This window comes from Trichomycterus rosablanca, chromosome 11 (assembly GCF_030014385.1).
Source record: "Trichomycterus rosablanca isolate fTriRos1 chromosome 11, fTriRos1.hap1, whole genome shotgun sequence".
NCBI classification, from domain to species: Eukaryota; Metazoa; Chordata; class Actinopteri; order Siluriformes; family Trichomycteridae; genus Trichomycterus; species Trichomycterus rosablanca.
In genome coordinates, this window is record NC_085998.1 from 34,672,286 (window position 1) to 34,695,281 (window position 22,996).

Here is a 22,996-nt window from a genome sequence, read left to right on the forward strand (position 1 = left end):
GGGTTAAGGGACTTTATCAAGGGCTCAACATTGACTATCTGACAGATTTGGGGCTTGAATCAGCAACCTTTCATTCTAGTCTAGTACTCTAACCACTTACCACTTTTCCCTTTTTGTTTTTCTCAGCTGCCTACCTGAACACAGGAATCATCCTCATGAACCAGGGGCGCTTAGACGAGGCCAAGCGCACTTTTCATACCTGTGCTGACATTCCTGATGAAAACCTGAAGGATCCTCATGCACACAAGAGCTCTGTCACCAGCTGCCTCTATAACTTAGGCAAGCTGCTGCATGAACAGGGCCACCAGGAGGTAAGCTGCCCTGTTTTCCATAAAGGCGTGTGTAGTTCCTTCTCCAAAGCTTTGTGTTTAATTAATGGAAGCCCTTTGTAGTAACCTGAAGGGGGTCCTTCAAACATGCTGAGTCTTTCCGCTAGTGGCAGGTGTAAATGTGCGCCTGGCTGCTTCAACCATGTTGGAGGGGGTTTGTGCTGGCTTCTTAATTTGATTTGATTTCTTAAACTCCATTGGGGTCCCTGTTGCAGTTTGTTCTGACTGGACATGGTTAGGAAAGGCACACACCGTGGTGTATAAGCACATAGAATTTACACTGCATTGTCAGGACAAAGACCAAGCCATTCCAGGTTTTTGTGATTAAATTCTGGCTGATCATAGATCAGGGCAAGATTAAAGAAAATGTAAGCTTAGAAAGTCCTGTGCAGAGATAGGAGAAACTGTTAGACAGACAACCATCTCTGCAGCACTTTATAAATCAGGCCTTTAAGGCAGAGAAGTCATTTGGAAGGCACTGTTGAGTGAAAGGCATAGACAGACACGTCAAAACTCTGGCAACCCAAGAAAAATCGTGCTCTCGTCTGATAAGATGCGAGCAGAACAACAGCCATATTTTTTTTACCTTGGTTATACAATCCTTACAGGGAAACTTAGTGTTGATACCATCATGTTATGGGGACGCTTTTCAGAAATTGTGAGAAATAAAGGACAGATGAATACAGCCAAATACAGAAACATACCTGAAGGAAACCCCCTCCCCTGAACATGCGGACCCAGACCCAGGCGTCAGTTCATCTTTCAACATGCCAGTCACATATAGCAGCAGCGTACAGTCAAAACAACCCTGGGTGCCTTCGCAGCAAGTCTCTGCATAACCATAACAACATAGATGTAGGCTGCAGTAAAAACATCACTGGTCTAATTTTATTTGCTTTCACATTTTTTATGTTACCATGTTTTATTATTAAAACAATAATGGCTAACAAAAATGCTCCTAATTTTGGTCATCACAGAGAGATTGGGATCATCTTGACTGTGTAGAGGATGAATGAGTTGCCTGCTTGTATTATATGTAGGTGTTTTTGTCACAGGAAGCTATTTCTGCGTACAAAGAAGCCATACAGAAAATGCCACGTCAGTTTGCTCCTCAGAGTCTCTACAACATGATGGGTGAGTGTGTTTGTGCAGTCTAATTACTTTGTGCTAAACAGTTTATCATATTTAATTAATAAAATCACTTATTGTTATAAAGACAGGTTTAAAACCTGGATTCATAGCATTATTAATTCATACAATACCTTTTTATTTGCCAAAAATCTGAGGATCCACTGTGATTGGCTCAAGTTTGTATAAGGCATTGCTTTTAATCTAAAACATTTTTGGAAATAATTAAAATTAAATTAATATAAAATTCAGTATAATGAAAACTTGATCCAACAACTATGGGTGTAATAAGCATCACATATAATCACTAGTATAGTCGAGGATTTTGGGCAGTTTATCCCATTCTTCATAAAAGCTCCAGTCACGCTCTGTTAGACTGGAGGATGAGCATCAGTTAACTGCCATTTTCAGGTCTCTACACAGATATTGAGTGATATTTAAGCTTTGGCTAAGCCACTCAGTGTCATTGAGAGACTTGCTACAGGTCATTGCTAAGGGTCACTGTCATAAACTATCACCTCACTTTGGAGGGGGTTTTCTTTAAGGAAAATCTTGTGTTTGGCTGCATTTTTCAATTTTCAGTCCCCATTTCTTTGTTACTGAGAAGCATTCCTATAGCGTGATGCTTCCACCACCATGTTTTACTGTACAGGTGGTAGAGATGGATTAGCCGGGTGATGTTCTTTCATTTGTCAGACATAGTGCTTGCTGTGCTTACCGAAGAGTTTGACGTAAAAATGGCAATGATATGCATTGTATTAATTATTTTTAGTGTGTCAGATAGCGCTATTATAAGTATAGTAAAAGTTATTTCTCACTTAGTCTATAATACAGATCTGAAACACAAAACCAGAAAATCTCGAAGACATTAAACATAAACTATATGGGCAAAAGAATGTAAATATCCAATTATTAGCTTGTTGAACGTCTAATTTAAAACCATGGCCATTAATATTGTTGAATATCTTTGTGGCAATAACAGCCACCACTCTTTCAGAAAGACTTTCCACAGAATTTTGGAGTGTTTGTGGGAATTTCTCCTCATTCAGTCAAAAAAGAATTTGCACAATCAGATACTGATTTTGGACAAGATGTTGTGGCTCACAATGATGTTCTAATTTATTCCAAAGATAACTAATCAGGATAGGTTTAGGTCTTTGTGTTGGCCACTTGGGTTCCTTAATACAAACCTTGCCAATTAGAGGTCTTTATGGACCTCTAACTTTTACTATATAATTTTGGCTTCCTCCATCTGCCTCTGTCAGGCAAAAATCCAGAGCCAGAAGCGCTCCACTGTAAATATGACTGCAAGAAGATTGACTTAACTGCTTATTGGAACTTAGATTTTCCACCTATGTATGCTGAGGTTGATAATAAATGTCTCTCTTGTTCATATGATAAATTTGTCTTGGGGTAGATATTGATATATTTCATCTTTGTATGTCTTCTCTGCAGCTCAGTTCTTGATTACATTACTCATATGGATGTAGAAAAGTGGTCCAGGATGGCTTGAATTTTAGTGTTAATCAGGCTTATATTTTATTTTTTAGTCTCTGAGCTGTGCAGTGGAATACGTTTTCACCACAAGCGTACACACACCTTTCAGCACTATACAATTTGTGTCAGTTTTAATTGATTCTGAGTATAACTCTCCTGCCATAGAACTGAAGCAGAACTTTATTTACTTGCTCCCATAAGGGACACTGTGACTGCATGAAGCCAAAACCATCCACCCTTGCCAATCCTAATGGCATGTATTTAAATATATTGCAAGGTGTGTAAAGAGGGCATTAAATGTGCCGCCTGCAACAACAAATATAAATACATAAGTCATTTATATTTAATCATTTAATTTAGCCAGATGGTTTTTCATTTATGAATTTGAAATGATGTTGAAGTGTACCAGTGTGTTTCATGAAAGAGTGAAAGCTTATAAAGGTTTGCTAAATTAAATCCACTCTCTGGTAAATTGGCTGTAGAGAAATAAGAATCAGCTATTTAATCCAAAGAAGCAGTTAACTTTTTAGTTTAAGCAATTGCAATTTGTTCCAATATTGTCCAATAAAGAATAAATAATGTCTATCTGCTGCAGGTTGTAACAAAAAACCTCTGTGTTTAAAAATAAATGAAATAAAATAATTTGAAGGATGAAGTCAGTCATGTCTATTCCAGACCATTACACCGAGGTCAGTGATAAGAAAAGCCACACAGAAAATCAACCATCACCTTAAATCCTTGTACTTTTTATTTCCTTCTTGCTGTTCCAGGTTAAATTTGATCTGATTGATGGTGGTGGTGTGTTGTTTTAAGTAGTTGTTGTTTTAAGTACGTTGTTTACTCTTAATTATTTATGAATGGGCTTAGACTTTGTGAAATTATCACAGTTAATGATTAGGAAAACTCAATCACAATGCATCACAACTTACCTTAAATATATGAATACACTAACATCTTTTTCCACATTGTAATACATTTGCAGTCCAGGGTAGACTATAAATTGAATATATAATTATTGTATATTTTCAAAATTTTTATTCATATACATTCAAGGGAAATGTTAACTGCTGGAGAAATAAACAGTGACAAACTTTCAAAATATTATATTAGATTAAATATTATGACTTGATACAGATAAAACAAATAGAAAGATAAATCCAAATTTTAAAACTTGTATTATTTGATAACATTACTTGCCATTAAAATGGACAAGACGTTGTGGCTCACAATGATGTTCTAATTTATTCCAAAGATGACTAATCAGGATAAGTTTAGGTCTTTGTGTTGGCCACTTGGGTTCCTTAGTACAAACCTCGACAATTAGAGGTCTTTATGGACCTCTAACTTTTACTATATAATTTTGGCGTTCTCCATCTGCCTCTGTAAGGCAAAAATCCAGAGCCAGAAGCGCTCCACTGTAAATATGACTGCAAGAAGATTGACTCCACTTTCTGGTAAATTGGCTGTAGAGAAATAAGTATCAACTATATTATTCGAAGAGGCAGTTAACTTTTTAGTTTAAGTAAGAGCAATTTGTTCCAATATTGTACAATAAAGAATAAATAATGTTAATCTGCTGCAGGTTGTAACAAAAATTTGTTGCTTCTATATTCAAAAACAAATTAAATAAAACAAATGGCCATGAATACAATTTGACCACCTATACTGATTACTACATTTGGTCTTGCTGATTTTTTTAACAACCTTGTATTATTTGATAACATTACTCGCCATTAAAATGATCGACACTGTGAACACCCTGATATGACTTAAATTGACTTACAGAATACATGGCTATAAAAAATAATGCAGCAGCTATCTTGTTTAGGGAACCGGTTTAAAGGAACAGATTATGTTTCACAGTCAGACTGATTTGTTTTGGGACGACAGGGGATTTTACTCTGTATTACTGGATGACTGGATGTTATAAGATCTTGTAATAAAATAAACGGGGGGAGGGTGGGTGCTTCCATAACCCTTGACCTGACGACCTGACTTCTGTCTGCATCTATTACAGGAGAGGCCTACATAAGGCTTAACAAGCTCACAGAGGCTGAGTACTGGTACAGAGAGTCTCTCCGGGCCAAACCAGACCATATACCAGCACACCTGACCTACGGCAAGCTTCTGGCCATGACGGTAAGTAGAGTTACCATGACAAAGTCCACATTTACAATTCCTAGATCCCTTAGCGAAATCAGAGTAAAACAAACAGGCAGTGGTAGCAGATGGTACTCTGAATCACTGTGGTACTGGAGGGGGACACACTCTGGCCCTGTCTCCTCTCATTTCCATTCTAGCCAAGTACCTCACACTCCGAACCAACCACCCTTTCATACAGAAAAGAACAGCACTCATATTGGTTTACCATTTACAAATCTAAGCAGACAGGTAGTCCCGATTTTTAAATGCATATTTAGTCTGATCTGGCAGCAGTAGCCACGTGTAATTTAACTCAAAGAAAAGAATAATCTCAAGCTGTCTGTATTGTTTAAAAGCAAAAAGATATATGTTCTGTGGGTCAGAGATGAAGAAATGACACTGTACATATTATTTGTTTCATTCTTGATGAGAAACATTTGGTTATAACGTTCAGTCTGATTCAGTCTGTGCAGGTTCCATAAGGTTACAACAACAGAACAGCAGGACTGTAGATCTGTTAGTGTCCTATTATGGGCAGCTCTTAGTACTGTATTTGATAATAACATCACTAGTTTTGCTGAATGATTTATAATCTAGCGGTCAGCATTGTCCTGAAGAGTTAGTGTCTTTTAATTACCCCTATAATGTATCACAGCTAATCATTTTTCCACCGCACGGCTAAGTGGAACATAGAGTTCTAGTTTTTGACCACTTTTAATCAACTTACAAAACTAAACCACTACATATTGGACTGTTCTAAGTGTGCTGTAAAGCATATGGGTAAAATTTAATATTATTTTAAATGTCAAAACAGTCATCATTATGTTTTTTCTTGCTGTTTAGAATTGCTGACACTTAAATAATGTCTGTATACCAAAGCTTAAACACTCAAAATTAATTGTTATCGTTGTTCAGTCTACTGTATAAAGCAACAGAATTGCCAACTTTTTTACCTAAAGACCAAGTAAAATAATGCTCCTGACTCTCGGCCATGTAGGGCTACTGCTTTCAAAGTGTTAAGACTTTCTGTGTGTCTTAGAATAATAAAGTAAACACGTCTCTGGTTCACCTTTTGAGAGCTCTTGCTTATTATATAAGAAAATGAGTTACGATCAGCAACAAGCAGAGTAACATTCAGTCCTGATGGTGTCAAAACAATGGAACTGGAATCTTAAAATGTAGACTGTTCACAATAAATAAAGCACATATTTGTTTTTTCCAATTGTTTCTGTGCACTCTAAAGTGGAAAAGTCACAAAGAGTGGGCAATAAACTTTTTAAAAGATGCCAGCAAACAAGCAAGATGAGTTCAGTAGAGTCTAAAAGGATTAAAAACTAAACATACACTGAACTGAGATGAAAAACCCAGAGGAGTGAAGAAATGCTGTCTTATCTTAACAGCTTTGCACTCATTTGGAATAAGGATGAAATTCAGACCCTGCAGCATGGTGTATTTGCAGACAGCTGGTTATGGAGAGGTTGAGTTATGTGGGGGTGGCACACACAGTTCAAGTATAAACAATGCCACCTCAGGGCTGGAGAAGGATCTGAGAAATGATGTGAGACTGTTCAGCGATTCGATAAATAAGTGAAAAATAAAGTGAGTAACCTCTGTTGGAGACTAAACTATGGGATAACAATCATGCATCAGAATTGTGGTTTCTTCTTAAAATATTGTTGTTTAAGGAAAAATAAAGTGGTTTTCATCTGTTTTTACTTAAGTTGACAATAGATTTATCTAGGCTCACCACAGGATTTTAGAGTGTGTAGGTGCCTGTACAGACAAAAGAGCATGTGTAAGGTTTGGCATTGATGTTAGAAGAGGAGGCTTGGCTAGCACTGGACGTTCCAGTTTGTACCAAAGATGTTTCATTTGCTTATTGTCATGGCTCTCTGCACGGTATTGGAGTTCCTTCACACAAAATTGAATCTAGTCTTTATGGACTTTGCTTTGTGCAGATGGGTACAGTTAAGTATGAACAAGAAAGGACCATCTTCAAAGTCTTGATTTTAGACGTGTTAGCAAAGGGTGTGGCTAAACTCCTTAATAATTAGAACAGGGGTTCACATACTTTTGGTTATATAGTGTATATTGTCCAGTATTAGAGGATCATGGTTATTTTGTAATATCGTGATAGACTTTGGGAGAATGTTATATTCTATAAGACTGATCAACTTGTTGACTTTGAGAAGACCAGGCTTTGATCCTTGTCTCCTGTCTCTCATCATCTCTTTACTCGTCCTAAAAAAATCATTCAGCTTTGAGTTTTTCTCACATTTCAAAAACATGAGGTCAATTACCCCCAAACAACATGGTGAACTGAGCACTGTAACTTGCCCCTATGTGTGTGTAAGTAAGTGAATAAGTTAGTGTGTGTTCTGAAAGGCTGTTTAGTCTCCAGGTCCTGCACCGTGTGTTTACTGGTGCTACCAGTGCCATCACAATCCTGATAAATTAAAATTCACTTTTAGCTTGTGATATTAATCATCAAAATGGATCTTCTATTTTGGCAAAACTTACAACCTTTACCACTTAGACACATAAACAAGCACACAAACCAGAATGTGTTTGTCCTTTCAAATTTCTCATGTCTGGGCGTCATCTAGAAGCAGGGGGTGGTAAGATATGGGCAGTCAGGGGTGATACAGGTTGATGGGATGAAAATCAATGCTTTCCCCTGCTGAGCTGACCTGCTTGACCTTTTACTATCTGACACCAGGTGGTCATGGAGTCGAAGCCCAGGGGTGTGAGAAGGCTTTTCAACCATGTTATTGAATTCTGTCATTTCCTCAGCTAATCACACTCAGACTCTTTCATAAACACCTCAGAGAGGACAGAACAGCGGCTTGTCTGTTGTCTGTCTGATGTCACGCTCAGATTAAAGGGTCAGCGGAAACCAAGAGGGGAGATCATGCACTGAGAGGAAAAAAGGCTAGACAGGATATTGCTTTAGAGTGATAACCTGAGCATGAACACATGCTGTAAAGAGATGGAAATTAGTAACCTTAGACACAAGCTTACAGGCTTTATTGTTTCCTTTTGTATTTATTTCTTATAGACCTATATGGCATATATACTTTTATTTAAAAATAGAGCTGGAAACTGAAATATGCACTACCTGTGCAAACATCTTTAAATCAATGAACTTTAAATTAATTTGTGTTTGTTATACATCTCACAAAAAACTATAGGCATTAATATCTCTTTGCTGCCATATGACATATAGTATGTCTGATATATTTTACTAATCTCTAAAGGCTTATTTTAGAAAACACACAGATCATCATTTATTTCTCAACAAACTCACCAGTTTGCCCTGTAATTATGATTTGTGTTGTTCTCCTGGCATCAACCAAACTAGCTAATTACTTATTTATTACTTTATTTATACTTTATTTAAACTTATCTATTGAATGCATTTTCACTGAGACAAAATTCAGGTACTAAGCTTAACAACACTCAAGCCAATGCTTGGCACTGCACATAGTCTGGGCTGGTTAGTTAAGCTTGACCTAGTAATTAAGGCTTAATGTGTCACTGCTGAGCTGTTGTTGAACCTAGATATGTCTACTCTAAAATTACATTGCAATTAACCAAGGCCATTTTAGCAAGTCTAAAATAGTATGAAATGACTGGATGGTATAGGTTACATCCTTTGACTTTACCACACTAAAAGTTACTATGCAGTATGATCTATTCTACTGCCAGTGCTTGTCAATGAAAGTTACATGACTGTGGGGTTTTAAACACCTGGTACAGTGTGTTTGACTGAAATGGCAAAATCCACATATTAGAAGGGGCGTTCACATACTTTTGGTACTGTAGCTTCAGTTTATGTGCTTCCCTAATGTGAACCATGTGCAGTACACTGATTTACACTTGTCCTCCTGATTTAAGTCCATGCTCTGTAGAGACAAGCATGCATGTCTAATAATAAACAGTACATCTCAAAGATAAAGGAAATGCATAAAACTGATTTAGCATTGCACACAGCTGGACTGAGATTTAAACTCTCTTTATATAATGTAAATTCGAATAAATCACTTTTTTCTGCCTGCTCTATAGCTAAACTCTTGCATTATTTATCAGCAGAGGTGTGAAAGCATGGCATTATAATGCAGATGACCATGAAATCTATTTCATACATCAGTGGGTTTTAAGAGTTTAATAAATACAAAGTGTTATTTTATTACCTTCACATTCATTCTCTATATGGCCAAAAATGTGAACACCATCCTCCTGCATATTGAGTGATTTCCACCATACCCATTGCTAAAATAAACAAAATGATTTATCTGTGTGGCAACAGTTCCTGGGAAGATTCCTGTTTTAGTGTGATTGACATGGTTTGATGAGTTTAGTGTCAGTCTTCTACACAGAGCCCTGACCTCAACCCCATCAAACCTCAACCTACCTGATTTAAAAAATGCTCCTTTAACTAAATGGGCACATATTTCCCCAGACACAATCCAAAACGTAGTGGAAAGTCTTTCCAGAAAAGTGAAGTCCATTTCATAAAAATGACGTTATAATTATTTTGGAACAGGATGTTCACCATGCTCATGGTCAGGTTTCTACATGATTTTGGCCATATTGTGTGTAACACACTCTTATCTTACTGTGTGTAACACACTCTTATCTTACTGTGTGTAACACACTCATATCAGTATGTTTAAACAAATGTACATTCAAATAAATGAGCATTACAGTTATTACAGTTATCACCTTTAATTTTTTTATGTTTTAGGGTCAGAAAGCAGAAGCAGAGAAGTATTTTGTAAAGGCCATTCAACTTGATCCCACTAAAGGAAACTGCTACATGCATTATGGTAAGTACTGCTGTTTTATTTCAGGTGAGGTTCAAACTAAACTACAGGAATTTTTTTTAATAAGGAAAGGGGAATTAGGGGTTTAATCACCTGTGTCAAATTGGTTTTGCTTGCTGCCTGCAACTGTGAAATGTGCTCGCTTGCATGGCTGCATGGCTGGTATTAAATGATATAGTGTCAACATGCATCATCTTTCATTTAAACCTGTGTCATCTAAAAAGTGCTATTACAAAGAAAAAGTTCTTCGTCGGTGTTAAAGTAGTTATTTTAACCAATTCTACTTGTAGATTCCTGACTACATTGTATAAAGGAAAGTCCTGACCTAGGCCCTGTGGCTGTCACTTTGTATTTTTTTTCCATTGAGCTCTGATTCATGTTCAGTGCCTTGGAGACTTGTTCTACAAATCTGTGCTTCCCTATAATTAGATCAGAGTGCTTTGCCCTTTTTATTTTACATAATGCACACTCTTCTAGATTTTGTGATCTCATTTTTTCCCCCAAATTTAAAATTTGTACCATCTAGCATTGAATCATGCTTGAATTTACTTACAAGCATTCACATCAGCCAGCTTTTAGAAAACACGGTTCTGTCCAAGAGCTTGATGGCTTTGTACATGACGGAGGGGCATGTGCAAATCTGCTGTCCCCTTCTGCCAGAATTGAGTACAATAGATCAGTTTTACATGATGGAGTGGTTGACAGTGCGTGAGGCTGGGTGGTATAGGAGGAATCGTGTCTAAATTTTACAAAATCTAACAATATCACTTTCCCATATCTAGTTTGGCTTCAGATGAAGCATTTTGGAGAACAGACTGAGCGACTATCACAGCTCAGTCAGCTAACAGTGCTGACATCCCTTCACACAGCTGAGCTGCCAAGATTCTTGTATGGCTATTAAATGTCAAAAATAGCATGTCCCACAGTCAAACAAATAATTCCTTATGTTTTTTTTTTATTATTATTCAGTAATATGTGAGCTATATGTTTCCAGCATGGATCTTAATGCAACTTGACTAATTTTTTCCAAGAGATTCATTTCTGACACCTTCCTCCAGCATGCTGAGTAGCTGAAGATACAGTATTTCTCCTTTTAGCCCTGATATGTTTTAAAAAGTGGGGCCAGATCAATGATGGTGGTAGACTACTAATATTCTCTTTAGAACACTTGTATTGGGTCAGGTTTCCTCCAGAGCTTTTTGGGGAAATGCCTGGTTTGGCATGAGTTTGGTGCTTTGGAACAGCTTCCAAAAGCCGTCACAGCATTTATTCCAGTTGAATTCTGGCTCTTAACATTCCGAATCAGTCTTTCCCTGAGTAAATCAGCTCCCAAAACTTAAGGGATCATTAGTACACGTTATACCACTTTTCCACCAGACAATGTGGTTCACCACAGCACAGTTACTAATCTGTGATCCCGCAATTTGTCATCATTTCCATTGTCAAGTGAACTGTGCGTACCGTATCTAAATACCTATGCTAAATCGTGTTAGCCCACTTGTCTGCCAAGATTACTAAAAATGGGGTAAATGGTGGAGCTAGATACAGTGCAGACCTCTTCAAATAGCTGGGATCACTTTTCTACCAGACTGTTCGGCTGCCAGATCTTTCCTTCTTCTGCTGGCTTTAGGAGACAATATCACAAGTCATAAAATTCATTGTACAGGATTATTTTTTATTTGCCCACAGTAATATTTAGTAGTTGTTAATATTGAACTTGGATTTAGATTTTGTTAGCTACAGAGTTTCTTGATGTGCACACAGTGAATATTCCAAAATAGTATATATATATATATATATATATATATATATATATATATATATATATATATATTAGGGCTGTCGAAGTTAACGCGATAATAACGCATTAACGCAATCTCAATTTAACGCGATTAAAAAAAATAGTGCCGTTAACACACTAATTACATTACGAGATTTTTTCACTTCTAAAACTAAAGCAATTCATTTTTCACCCACGGGAGACAGATTGAATTATTCTCACTGACCACACTCACACGCACGTTTAATGTTATTTAGTTCCGTTTGACAAAAAAACCCCTTAAAAATAGAGCTAACAGTGAAGATAACCGGTTACAAAAGCAGCGACCGCTGTTTGTGTTCAATACTCTGTTCACAGTGTCGATACAAGTGATTCAGGAATCGATTCATTGTAAGCGCAGCGTAAGTTTCTTTTCTCAGTCATCTCTCCGTGTTTACTGTTATGATGAATGATGCGGTTGTAAATAAACACCAAATACTACAGAACATTCTGTGTGACTCGCTTACCTTATAAAGCTCAGGCTTAATTATACTGGTTATTACCACAGAGCGGGAGTCGACTCAGAGTCGTTTACGATTTACCGAGGTGAACCACGAACGTGCTGATAGAATCGGCTCAGATGGGATCGGACTGTATTATCTTTTTAAAGTAAATATTTCAATCAGCAGAATCGCATCGCATGTATGATGTGCACAACGTTAATGACGTGCGTTTATTAATGAACGTTTACGTTAGCTTGTCAGAAGCTTTCTCAATGATGTCTGTGCGGTGTTTTTTTTTTTACAATTAGTGATGGCAAGCAACTGTTCCACTGCACTATTTTACACTAAAAACTACACTATTCCATAATGCTCCAGATTGCATCATTCTAAATAGGTATCGGTATCGGCGAGTACAAAAATACTTGTACTCGTACTCGGTTGGGAAAAAATGGTATCGATGCATCCCTAGTGAAAACACACTCACTTCGTGTAGAAACGTCCATCAAACCATCGTCACGATAAAACCACAGAAAAGTCTACAGTTACAATAACTGCGCATCTGACATTTATACGAAGTCAAGGGTCTCTGCTAGATAGTATTACTGCCTAATATGTGAGTGAATAAAACTCCCTTAGAGTTTTCTCTTGTCCCAGCAGTTTTTAACATCAGTACATTTAGCATAAAATATGTTCACCATTTTAATTGTAACATTTCACTTAAAAATCCTTGTTTTCTATAACATTTACACAGATTTTTTTTAATGCGATTAATCGCGATTAACTATGTAAAATTCTGAGATTAATCGCGATTAAAATTTGTAATCGTTTGACAGCCCTAATATATATATATATATATATATATATATATATATATACAGTATATATATATATATATATATATTTGTATCCAGAGTATAGATGTGTTTGTTATATCTTGGCAGTGCTCTGAAAGTGTGGGGTTTCGTTGGCCCCAAATACAAGTGTGTGTTGTATTTTACTCTGGTGACTCATCACATATTGAAGCACTTTTGACTTGATTGATATCTGTTCTGATCACAAAGATAAAATACACATTAAAATAACTCAAAAACAAAATCCCTAAAATAGTGCTTCATTTAAAACACACATTGGAATATTGGCATTAATTGATTATTGTTATTATTATTTGGTACTCATGTAGTGTGGCAGTAAATAAAGTAAATTATAACTATACTAATTATACTGGGGTCCGAAGGGTTGGAATCGGTTGGTCAGGCATCTACATACCAATATGATTGTCTATGTCGGGAGGGGGGTAAAGGGGTTGCCAAGGCCCCTGGCCAGGGTGTGTTACTGCATTGATCCCAGTGATTTCGGGGAAACAAGACCCACTGTGACTTTGACCAGAATAAGGCATTGGTAAAACATAAATATGAAATCAAATCATTATCATACTGTATTTGTAATCAGGAGTCATAGATAAGTATTTTATATCATAGTTATTTAGGCTCTTTTGAATCACCTCAGAATGTCCTTAAATACACCTGATTTCAAATAAATTTAATTTAATTTGGTACCCCATTACCAATTACCCCACTTTCATAGCAAAAATATGCAGGTGTGAGTCAGTGAGTGAGTAGATGAGAGGTAAAAATTTGGCACCTTAATTTGGCAATTGTTTCCACCTTACACCCACATTAAAGAATGTAGTAAAAATGAATAATAAATATAACACACATGATCAATTAGTGGCTCACTAATGTTCATCACTAACCACTTCTATTCCCACTTTCACTGGAACCATTATACAGTGGAACGGGTATTCAGGATTCACCTCTCAAAGCTAATGGTATAAACTTGCCCTGTAGATAGGTATGATAAACTGTGTAACACGTCGCTCTCTCTCTCACACTTTTCCTCAGGTCAGTTCTTGATGGAGGAATCCAGACTTTTAGAGGCGGCTGAGATGGCACAGAAGGCTGCTCAGCTTGACAGCGAGGAGTTTGATGTGGTTTTCAGTGCTGCACATATGCTCAGGTAGGACCCCAAGCTGAGATTTACTCTGAGACGTGTGTGAGAATCATAAACAATATCAAGGTCACTCCAGGATTCTCAAGGACTCTGGATGATTAATAGAATAAGGTGGACAGCGGGTATCAGCAAACGTATTTACAGGTCAAACTCAGCATCTTGTGCAGTTTGGGATTTCGGTGATAATCATTAGCACAGTTTCACAGCATCAGTAACACTCCTGCTGGGATGAGAATCTTTTTACTGCTGCACAGGCACAAATGTTTTCCAAGTAAAGAAAATCCCATATGTTCTCAAGTTCTACCTTAGGACCTAAAGCATTTGGAAGAATGGATAAACACTTTGTTTGAAAAGTTATAGCCAAGAAAAGAAAGGAAGCATTGTTATATACTCCACACTAAAATACTAAAAGCTTTGCCAGATTAGGACACCACTGGCACTGGTGCTATCTTAACTTTTTATTAATTATATTGAATAGTGTTTGGGACACAGCCTGTAGTTTGAAAGATGTCTGAGTTATGCATTGTTAACTATATTTTCCAGTAGCAAGGTGGAAGTGCTGTTTCTTTAACTACAAAGTAAGCAGTTAAACTATTTTATAGACTGAGGGGCTGAGCTGTGCTTTATTGTTTCATCTTGGTGCACAAATATTGAAGCATTTGGTTTTAATCAAATCCACAATTGCAGATTTTTTTTTTTCAGGTGTTTTACATCAGTAACATTGTGTGTTCTTGTTTTACAACTGTTCGTTTGCCATAGGGGATGTTAGAAAATGTATTTACAATTGGTTATACGTTTATACTTTTCACTAATTTTCAAGTGCCCTTCAGAATTAGGAAATGTGCTTTTTATAAGCCAGATCTATGTCTATGTTATTAATATGTTGTGTATTCCCTGTCAGTTGTCCTGTTAATTAAAGGGCCAAATAAATAAGTTGTTTCCTGAGAAGTCAGAATTAGCGATTTGGATCTTACCAAACACTCGTGACAGTACAATTCTGTTTCATAAAAGTGCAGCAGCATTTTGTTTCCACAGACGGCACAACATGAGCTTTCTATTACTACCTCCACTTTATTACTTATCCCCCGAGTTTGGCATTCAAAAACCTCCTGCTGTTTTGAATGTTCCAGTCTTTTAGAAGTTCTTTTCTGACCTTCAGAATCACTTTTAAAACCATTAACCAAGTATTAGACTCTTTTTTACACATGCTTTAAAAATACACTATATGGCCACAGGTATGTTTAGATCTTTTGTAATAAGTGAGTTCACATGTTTCACCAAACGTATTGCAAACAGGTGTATTAAAATCAATTATATAATATAACTTCCAACTCTGTTAGCATGCAAACCCCAATCTGTAAAAATGTGGGTTGTTAAGTTGTAGAGGAACTCTAGGCCTGCAGAGACCTTGCATAGAAGTTCCCACATGCATACTCCAAAGTATTGTGAACATTCTTTCTGAAAGAATACTGGTTTTTATAGGTGCAAAGTGGTGTCAACTTCTCATGGTCAGGTGTCTCACACTTTTGTCTATATAATATACCTACATCCATTTGTCTGAAATAGCTTTCTCACATTGTGTTATGTTTTGTAATATTTAGTAATTAATTATTTTGAATGAGCTATTAGGCTGTGGTAGGTTGTAGCATCCACAGTTTTGCTGGTAATTGCAGTCCTGGGCTCTGTCTCCTGCTGGTTGCTAGCATGTGGTCGGGCTCGCTCAGAGCTCGTGTTCTTTAGATGTTTGTCTTGGACTGCAGCATGGAAGACTCTCAGCTTGGAGTGAGAGAGGGTAGGGAGGTATACAGAGGGCTTCAAATGTGCAGCTCTCTCTTATTGCTCTCAGGGGCTCTGCTTCTCAGACAGGTTTGCTTCCTCACTATACGTTTCCTCAGTCCTTTTTAAACAAGTTCTGGATATTCGAACATCCAGTGAGGCTGAAGGAAAAAAAAACAGGACTCTTGAGTTTCAGAGGAGAGTTTTTTCCTGACAATGCCACTCAGATCTAAAGAGTCGGCTTGTTGTCGAATGATTAATTAGTGTGCATAACTTGCTTGGTCAATAATTTACTGATTTTTGCAGTGGCAGTAAATCAGTTGTCCAGTCAAACGATAGAACCTCATTAGCATTGATATTAACATGGTAAAATCTTAGAAATCTTAAAACACAAGGCTGAGAACCTGTATAACTATGTAATTGTTGAGTATTTGCCAAACACATTTCTTCATTTGCCTCTTAAGAAATTTGGACACATGACGACAAGTTTGTTGGACATACTATACCAACAAGAAATAGTATTAAAATAGGATGACAACTACTCCTTTAAGAAGTCTGTGTCTTTTAACAGTTGTTGGGGCTGAAAAATATGAATTTATAAATAAAAAGGGGTGTCCCAACACTTTTGTCCATGTAATATTTATAGTTGTTTATCTGATAAATACTTTAATAGTAAATTACTGAAGTATTCAGACTTACTTTATGTGGTTCATAGGTTTCGGGAGGGATTTTTTAAATTTGTTTTACTAACCACTACTGGTCCTGTTTAATGTCCCAGTGGGTCCAGTGGCACCTGGAAAGCTTTAGGCACAGAGCGGAAATAGACTTTTAAGAGGTTCGCCACAGGGCATCATACATGTACATGCTCAAACAAACACACACACATACGGCTATGTTAAAGTTAACAGTCCACCTTCATGTTTCTGGAGTGCCTGGAGGAAACCAAGACGGACATAGGTAGAACCTGCCAAACTACTGACCAGAGGAAAAATAGAAGCCAGGTCCCTTATGACCTATGTTGTGTGGTTCATACATTGGCTGCACCACCGTGCTTCCCTAAACAACATATTGTTATTAACAATATTTTAATTTTCACTTAATAAGTGCATACAAGGAAGCTTAGAAGAACTGGTAACTGGGGGGACCAGTGGGATCAAAATTAGATTAGTTTGGATTAGATCAGATTACATTAGATTATGGCTGGACAGAGGAATGTCTATAACTGACAGTAAAACTGTGACTTCTAGTTCATGGAGGTCCACTAATGTTCACTGAGGTCTGTTTATGTACACACACGAAACCCAGTTTATAGAGATCCGCTTACAAACACACACTGCCGTCATTTCCTTCAATTTCTGTCATTAATCACTCTCAGTATCATGTTTATCCTAATTACATAGCTGTGGTCTTTATGTTAACCTCATCCCATCTTCAGAATATTTCCTCACTGGTAAAAACATGCCTGTAGTTGGATTATCAGATGTATTTATTTATTAGGATTTTAGACACTATGGTTACATTCATGACAGGAACGGTAGTTACTCGTTACACAAGATTCATCAGTTCACAAGTTTGATGTCAAACACAGTCATGGACAATTTTGTATCTCCAGATAACCTGACTGCATGTCTTTGGACTGTGGGAGGAAGCCGGAGAACATGCAAACTCCTCACAGAAAAGACCAGGCCGCCCCACCTGGGGATCAAAGCCAGGGCCTTCTTGCTGTGAGGTGACAGTGCTACCCACTGAGCCACCGTGCCGCCCTATCAGATGTAAATTGAAACTAGATTTGATTGAGTAATTTGGTGATGTATTTCCTTGGCCCATTTTCTTGTGGCCAGTGCTTCATGGTGTCCCCAGATAAACCGTAACCATGATCTGAATGAAATGTTACTAAAGACAAACTAATTAATGATTAAGAATGCACTGAAGTGAATAAGTGACTAAGATGTTTCCAGAAACTTTCCGTGGTTGGTGAAGTTCAGGGTAAGGACACTGCAGCCTACTTAAACCACAGAACATCCTTCATAAAGTGAACTAATAAAACTTTTTGACCTATATTTGCAGTGTTTCACTGGCCAGAAAATGAATGATGGATATACTGGTCCAAACTTAGTACCTGAAGGTGAAACTTAACAGCCATACAAATAAAAGTTTTGCAACTTGGCTTTTCTTGCCTTCACTCTCAGAGAACTCCTTAAGATTGTTTGAGAAGAGTTTACCAGGTCATTCACTTAAAGAATTTGAACACATAGCTTTTATTTATTTAGTGAGATAAAGTTAGATTAAAACGTTTTTTTAATATTAGTATGTTTTATTGTTTCTATTCATTTATGCTCCCTGGAATCTCATTGTTCTCACTTAAAAACTCATTCTTTTAAAACCACTTACTTGCTGAAGTGATACTTGCTTTGCATTTTAAAGAGAAGAATTTAATGAAGCCGGTCGACACTAATGCTAGCGACACTAATGGGCAGACCCTCTTTCTTCCATTAAAATGAGTCATTTAACATTGACCTCTTTATTATAATTACTCATTATACTGCAGCCATTATTACCTGTCACTGTGTCCAGAACTTTACTACCAGATGATACATTTTGCTGTAACTGGATAGATGATTTGGTAATAAATTCTGTAACTTTTCAGAGAAGAGGATTAAATTAATGCATTTTTAAAAAGAAATATGAGCATATTGATAAGACTGCCTTAAATTAGATTTTATAGTAGAAACTGTACACATGAATCATCTGGGACTTGCAGATTTAATATATATATATATACATTATTATTATATAATTATGAAATATTGCTTTGGCAAAAGGTCACTGACCCTTGGTTATTTTATTACAACAATCCCTGTCCTAGGTTGTATCTGCAAGCTATGCAATAACTGTTAATCCGGTAGCAAGCAGAAGTCTGTTACTAGCCCTTTTAGGACCCTTAATTATATAACTTTATTTTTAGCTATTTTCATGGCATTATTAACAGTGCCACCCAGGGCCTCAACTGAATATTATACATTCTTCTAATTATTTAAAACACTGGGCTGTACCAGAAAAGAATTCAGCTAAGAAGTTATTTTATCTAAAATGCTTTAGCACACTTTGCTTTGTAAGCACACATAACCACCAAGGCCACTAATTTAATAAAAGTTAATAACATTTTTCTGTAAATTTAATTTTTTATTTTCTTTACTTTTTTAGACAAGCCAGCCTCAACGATGCAGCGGAGAGGTTTTACAAACAAGCCGCCAGCCTAAGACCTGACGTAAGTAGCAACTGATTCGCCCTACTGTTCTATACGTGCATCATTATACATGTTCACTCTGTACAGACTTGTCTGAATAAACCCTCTGGCCAATTATGCAAATCACTGCTCTGATTATAAAGCTTAATTATGCTTCATCAATCATGGAATCAATAGAGTAAAATCTCCGTTTGGCACACTTAATGCTAAAAGAATGAGTACTAGTCAGTCGTGTTTGAAATGTATAGATTCATTTAAGGTTCTTTATTATAAATCTTTATTTTATTTCAAATTTTCATGGCATGGGTTGAAACAAAAACTGTCACAAGTAATAAAGTCAGTTTATCTGGTTAATAAGATCATTCAAACGGCTGCAAATTATTTGTCTCACATCTGCTTGATATAAATCCTGTACGCCATGCACACAGTTTTTGTTATGCAGAATATAGCGTTTATAAGTACTGAGACCGTGTTGCCCTGGTGAGCTGACCTGCTCATCTGTGCTCTTCAGCTAAGCTTGACTCCATAACAGCTGGTTCTGCTGAGCTTATCTGATCCTCCCAACATCTGGAGCTGCTGTTGTGTCTGCATTGCTTAGAGGGAGGAATTGATAAAGGAGTGGAGTGAGAGGTGGATAAAGGAGGGGTGTGTGGGTGAGAGGAGACCTGTTTGAACCTTTGATTGAGCAATACTAAAGTCATTCTGAAACATTAGCATGTTGGTGTAGGAGTAACATTACATTTACTGACCGTATGTAAATGAATTAAGCAAAAACTCATTAATGATTTTTATTGCATTTTGCTGGTAAAGTCACTGCTTTCTTCTCAAAGATTTCCAGCTCCTTATGGGCTAAAGTTTTACCAAGGCAGGATCAAACATGGATGTGTATTTCATAAATCAGCCTTTATCTCCCAAAGGCAGAGATCAAGCAGTGTTCCAAACTGTACCCCACTGTACTAAATAGAATATATAATATGTGTGTTATCAATAGTATAGTTACACACTGTTTAGAACATAGAATGCAATTTGGGACACAGCCAAGATGTGTACACTTGTAAAACATAGATATAAGATTACAAGATAATAACCAGATGCTGTAGGAATATAATCTTCATACATAAGGTAAAGGTAAATAATGCTTTTATTTAAATTACATTTGGGCCCAGTCATCATAATTAAATATTGTAAAGAAGTATGCAGCCACCTCCATGAAACTGAACTCTAGGATTTAGTTATGAAGCTAAGCATTGTGCTTCTACCAGTAAAAAATGATGCAAAATACAGCAATGCATTAAAACACCTCAAAGTTACCTGAATCAAATGGTAAGCCAATTTTTAAAACATTTATTTCGAACATTAAGTTTGCTTTTGTTGAACGCAATCATGTTGACGCTGCAGTAACTTTATAAATAGTAACTTTATGAGTTTTATAACAGATATTAAGCAATTAACATAATAGTATGTTTATTCCTACCAAAGAAACAAAAGTACTTTTATATAACTTACTGGGTGTTAAACTGTTCAGTAAATACATGAGCTCAGTAAATGTACTGTAATATGAATTGGCTGTATGAAGTGTGTTGCTTATGAACAGTTAATGCCAAAGCTACAGTTAGTTGGTCCCCAGATCTTATTTTATGGTTTGACCTCTTATTGTAAGGTTGCATACAGAGGTAATTTATTGCTTAATGCCCCACCAAATCACCACTTTTCTTCATATTTCCATGTCAAATGCCTGGCGGCTGGCCTAAAATTGTCTGCTAAACTAACCTTTGAGGTCCAATTCTCCCGAGTGTTGCAGAATATACTGCCGTCTTTCCTCTGAGACACCGAAAGAAGCATAAACTCGCTCCAGTAATGAGTTTAAGATTAAACCGCAGTCACTCTCTTACAATTAAATGTATTAGATGCAGTGTGAGCCGGGAGCTTTGTTCACGCCAGCTTAGCCTTTATTTTGGCCATAGCCCCCATAGTAAATGTGTTTTCTTATGAACATATAGGGAACTGATGGGCCCTCTACAGTATACAGAGATTATGTCAGACACATTTGATCTATTTACCTATTATAACCCCTTTTTGCTGACAGAATCGCTGCTCTAAACATATTGTTCCCATTGAAATCTGCACGCATCTGACCTTGATACAGCAAAAACAGATGATAAGTGGCCAGGAAGATGATGGACTGTGAAATAACAGTATGTCTTAGACTTAATTTATGTACTCGAGCTAGTATATTATGAGGCCTTTGGATATGTTTGTGCAACCCAAGATTGCTTAACAGCAGAATAATACTGGATAATATAGGGTCATTTTGAAGTTAAATTTAGGTTTGTGCTTTATGTCTAATTATAAATCTATAAGCTTCTGAAATCCATCTACACATTTGGGTGGTGCAGTTCTCGTACTGAGTTTGAGTTTAAATCCCAGGTGCTGCTATCAACCTGGCAGTGCATCCAAACAGGCACACCTGGCTGTGCCAGAAAAAGAGAAATCAACTGGGCTTGATTGCTGCTGTTCAGTAGCAGCCCCTGCTGCCTGGTCAAGGCACCTGCTTTACTGGAGGGGTATTTAAAGAGTTCATACCATGTCTATCTGAACAGTAATTAGATTGAAAAGAAAATGGGAAAAATACAAAAACAAGAACTACCACCCTGCCAAAGGAGTATTTGCACCCTGTGCCCTATTGTTCACATATTCCACACCCACCTGATCAGGATAAAGTGGTATGTAAAGTGAATGTATGAAAAATGTCCTTCAGAATTTACTACCAACAATGAATTGTGATTTGTAAGACATCTTGTTTTCTTTCACCTTTAGTACCCTGCTGCATTAATGAACCTTGGTGCTATCCTTCATCTGAATGGCAAACTTCAAGAGGCTGAGGCCAATTACCTGAGAGCCCTGCACCTCAAACCTGACGATGGCATCACCCAGTCCAACCTGCGCAAGCTGTGGAATATCATGGAAAAACAAGGACTGAGGACAATGGCCCCTTGAATCAAACACACACTGACCTACCAGTACTCAATTAACATGAAGCTCAGTGGAAAAAATACCCTCACGTTGAGGTGATCCACAGCCTGAGCATCTCAACACCAACTGTATCCAGAATAACTGGGACTTTTCACAGTCGGTATGTCTGAAAACTTGGCTGAGATTTTTTTTTACAAACTCACTTTCCTAGACTTTTGGTCTACATGGGATTCAACAGGAGCACATACCTTGAAGTGGACTGTTGGAACATACTTGAAGTTTCTTGGTATTTTGCTTAATAAAATTATGGTTAATGGTATTTAAAAGGTTATACCAGAAGAAGAGCAAATTAATGAAGTAAGGAATAAAAAAACTTTAAGATGTGTTGCAAGACAGTTAAAGCATTTTGCTGTCACATTTTTGGGATTCCAGTAATTGAGATTATTATTATTAGTTTATGAAATCTTTAAGGACACTTCCCTTCATCTGAATCTCGCCTCCTGTAATAGTATTCTGTTCTCATTGCCATAGAACACACACGAATCTCTCCCGTGTCATATTACACACAGTATTTTAATTGAATTTTAATGAACACTGTCTTCACTATTACATGCTTCTTAACAGTTCTAGGAACTGTGGTTTAGCATGTACTTCCCCCAAAACACAAAAAGAAAGTCACTGTTTGAGTGTCAGAGAACAAATAATGTCAGAGGTGCTATTTCAAAGTCATCCAAAAAGGCTAGTGCTGCTCTGACCAACAGAAAAGATCAGAAATGTCATTCTTCTGACCAAAAAGCAGGACCAGT

At 37.0% G+C, this 22,996-nt stretch overlaps 1 protein-coding gene across 2 annotated transcripts in view; it reads left to right on the forward strand.

The window, feature by feature from the left end:
- The window catches only part of tmtc2b (transmembrane O-mannosyltransferase targeting cadherins 2b), a 115,262-nt gene extending 92,714 nt beyond the window's left edge, over window positions 1-22,548 (forward strand). For both annotated transcript variants that reach the window (XM_063004796.1, XM_063004797.1), the window contains 7 exons: window positions 127-311; window positions 1,385-1,463; window positions 4,972-5,093; window positions 9,844-9,925; window positions 14,086-14,200; window positions 19,175-19,238; window positions 22,035-22,548. In XM_063004796.1, the coding sequence (XP_062860866.1) occupies window positions 127-311; window positions 1,385-1,463; window positions 4,972-5,093; window positions 9,844-9,925; window positions 14,086-14,200; window positions 19,175-19,238; window positions 22,035-22,214 (827 nt within the window). In that variant the 3' untranslated portion in view covers window positions 22,215-22,548. The remainder of the gene's footprint in view (window positions 1-126; window positions 312-1,384; window positions 1,464-4,971; window positions 5,094-9,843; window positions 9,926-14,085; window positions 14,201-19,174; window positions 19,239-22,034) is intronic.
- Window positions 22,549-22,996: the final 448 nt, after the last annotated feature.